Here is a 2232-nt window from a genome sequence, read left to right as displayed (position 1 = left end):
TACAGATAGCTGATATTTCACAAAGTGTAACTCTTTAATTAAAACAATTAATTTTGCCTTAAAGAAGCTAGATGATGATTTCATTTTTATGATTGAATTTTTTGGTGTGTTTGCATTTCAAAGTAACATCTGACACAAGACATTGGTGACCTATTGGCATTGTAAATACAGCCCAATACAACAATACAATACAATACAGCACAACAAAGCCAAAACATAACACATTTTAACATCTTTTAATGATGTTAGTAATATATAAACACCTTCATCATCGAGGTGTATCATCATCCCTTCAAAAAAAGCCGTAACTCTCCGTCCACTGGAGTCCTTTGAATGTGTCCAAGTCTTCACAGAAATTCACACGTTTCCACTGAAACTACAGAGACACAAAGCAGGACTCTCCAGTGCCATGCCGTGCAAGATCAGGTGATAATATTTTTGGTTTCTTACTCCTTTAGGGAATCACACGGCCATAAAGGCGAGGGCGCAGCACCAGGCATTGCCACATTCAAGGAACCATCAATTGCCTATCGCAGGAAGTGTTGAAGGCGAGTCCAGAGACATGGATTGGTCTGATGCAAGTGTGGGAAGTGTGGGTGTGTCGCATACTGGTTTCAGTGCGCGTAGGTTAGTGGGGAACTAACGGTTATTCACAGGCAATTTTGCCATCGAAGCTGGAGAGCGCAATGGCAAAGGCCTGCACGGCACACAGCGGGTAGTTGAAGTCCAGTGTGAAAATGTCATCCGCTATCCGCCCAAACTGCATCACAATGTAGTCCACTGGAAAAAGCAAGGAATTGTTTAGATAGATAGATAGACAGATAGATAGACAGATAGATAGATAGATAGATAGATAGATAGATAGATAGATAGATAGATAGATAGATAGATAGATAGATAGATAGATAGACAGATAGACAGATAGACAGATAGATAGACAGATAGACAGATAGACAGATAGATAGACAGATAGATAGATAGTTAGATAGATAGACAGATAGACAGACAGATAGACAGACAGATAGACAGATAGATAGATAGATAGATAGATAGATAGATAGATAGATAGTTAGATAGATAGACAGATAGACAGATAGACAGACAGATAGACAGATAGACAGATAGCTAGATAGATAGATAGACAGATAGATAGATAGATAACATGGTGGGCCTCATCATGTGTTAAAGTGATGAAATACTGTATCCAAGATGAAAATGGTTTCATTCATACACGACAGGAGATTTACAGAAAGAGCTCCTGCGACATCCGGCAGCTGCTTTGCGAGAGCTGCTGATATCGCTGCTGGAAAATGGTGATTTGTTATGAAAGTTTAAGTTTTCTGTTCTGTCATCAGCTGCATCACTGATGGATTTTAAAACTTCTACCATCTAATATACTGAACGTCATGGGCGTGACGGACGCTCACCCCCTCCCCCCTCCTCTTTTCTAGTGAGTGTCCTAATGAATTTTCTCATCAGTTTCATAATGTATTAGATAGAGAATTCAGCTGCTTATTTCATAATGTCTGACACTGCACGAGCATACCGTGGAATGACAAGTCATAACATCGGCATGGCACACGACAAGGGGGAAAATAATTTTTATAAACTGATGCGACAAGATGAATCTCATTCACAGCGTTTCATAGTTTACTTAACTTATTTTATACTATTTGAGCAAAGAAAACAAGGCTTATTTGGGATATTTATTAAAGTGATCTTAAACAGACTCTCTGTGCATGTCTTATCTTGTGCTGCTGTGGCTGTTACATCAATTTTACAGCCTTAACTTCAGACCAGTATCACCTTCAAAGTGGAAATGTTAATTACTAAATCTGACCTAGTAAGACCGCTGTCGTAACATTTACATTTACAGTAAGACCAACATGTAAAATTACCATCACATTTACATAACAAGGCGCATGAAGACAGACAGGAAATACTCACAGTCTTTGTTATGGACTATCTGGAAGTTCTTGATGGAGGCCTGGGTGACCCTGCCGTTGAAGTTGAGCACATGAGACGCTGTTTCTTCGTTCCACACTGGCGTCTTGTTGTGAAGCTCGATCAGATTTTCCATCCTTCTATTCTGGTGTCTTATCAACAAGCCGTCACATTCCTGTGAAGGAATTGGCCAAACGCAAGTCAGTGAACACCAACAAAGAGTAATATGATTTTACACATTAGCCTTGTGTCGCTCTCATGATAAACAGACAACATTCCATAAATCAA

At 39.4% G+C, this 2232-nt stretch overlaps 1 protein-coding gene across 1 annotated transcript; it reads right to left on the bottom strand.

The window, feature by feature from the left end:
• Positions 1-13: 13 nt before the first annotated feature.
• On the bottom strand, positions 14-2133 carry LOC111649367 (protein king tubby 1-like). The gene is made up of 2 exons (XM_023399134.2): positions 1948-2133; positions 14-780 (listed from the first exon to the last, which is right to left on the bottom strand). Exons 1-2 carry the CDS (start codon positions 2078-2080, stop codon positions 647-649), a joined length of 267 nt encoding a protein of 88 aa, XP_023254902.1. The 5' UTR covers positions 2081-2133; the 3' UTR covers positions 14-646.
• Positions 2134-2232: the final 99 nt, after the last annotated feature.

Source organism: Seriola lalandi, unplaced genomic scaffold (genome assembly GCF_002814215.2).
Source record: "Seriola lalandi dorsalis isolate HSWRI2012SDOR001 ecotype SW California unplaced genomic scaffold, Sedor1 jcf7180002050541, whole genome shotgun sequence".
Taxonomy (NCBI): domain Eukaryota; kingdom Metazoa; phylum Chordata; class Actinopteri; order Carangiformes; family Carangidae; genus Seriola; species Seriola lalandi.
This window is presented reverse-complemented; position numbering and strand designations above follow the sequence as displayed.

Coding starts and splice junctions, on each gene's coding strand:
- LOC111649367 (XM_023399134.2), bottom strand. CDS start 2,080: ATGGAAAATCTGATCGAGCTTCACAACAAGACGCCAGTGTGGAACGAA. Junction 781..1,947: donor GATAGTCCATAACAAAGACT/GTGAGTATTTCC, acceptor TGCTTTTTCCAG/TGGACTACATTGTGATGCAG.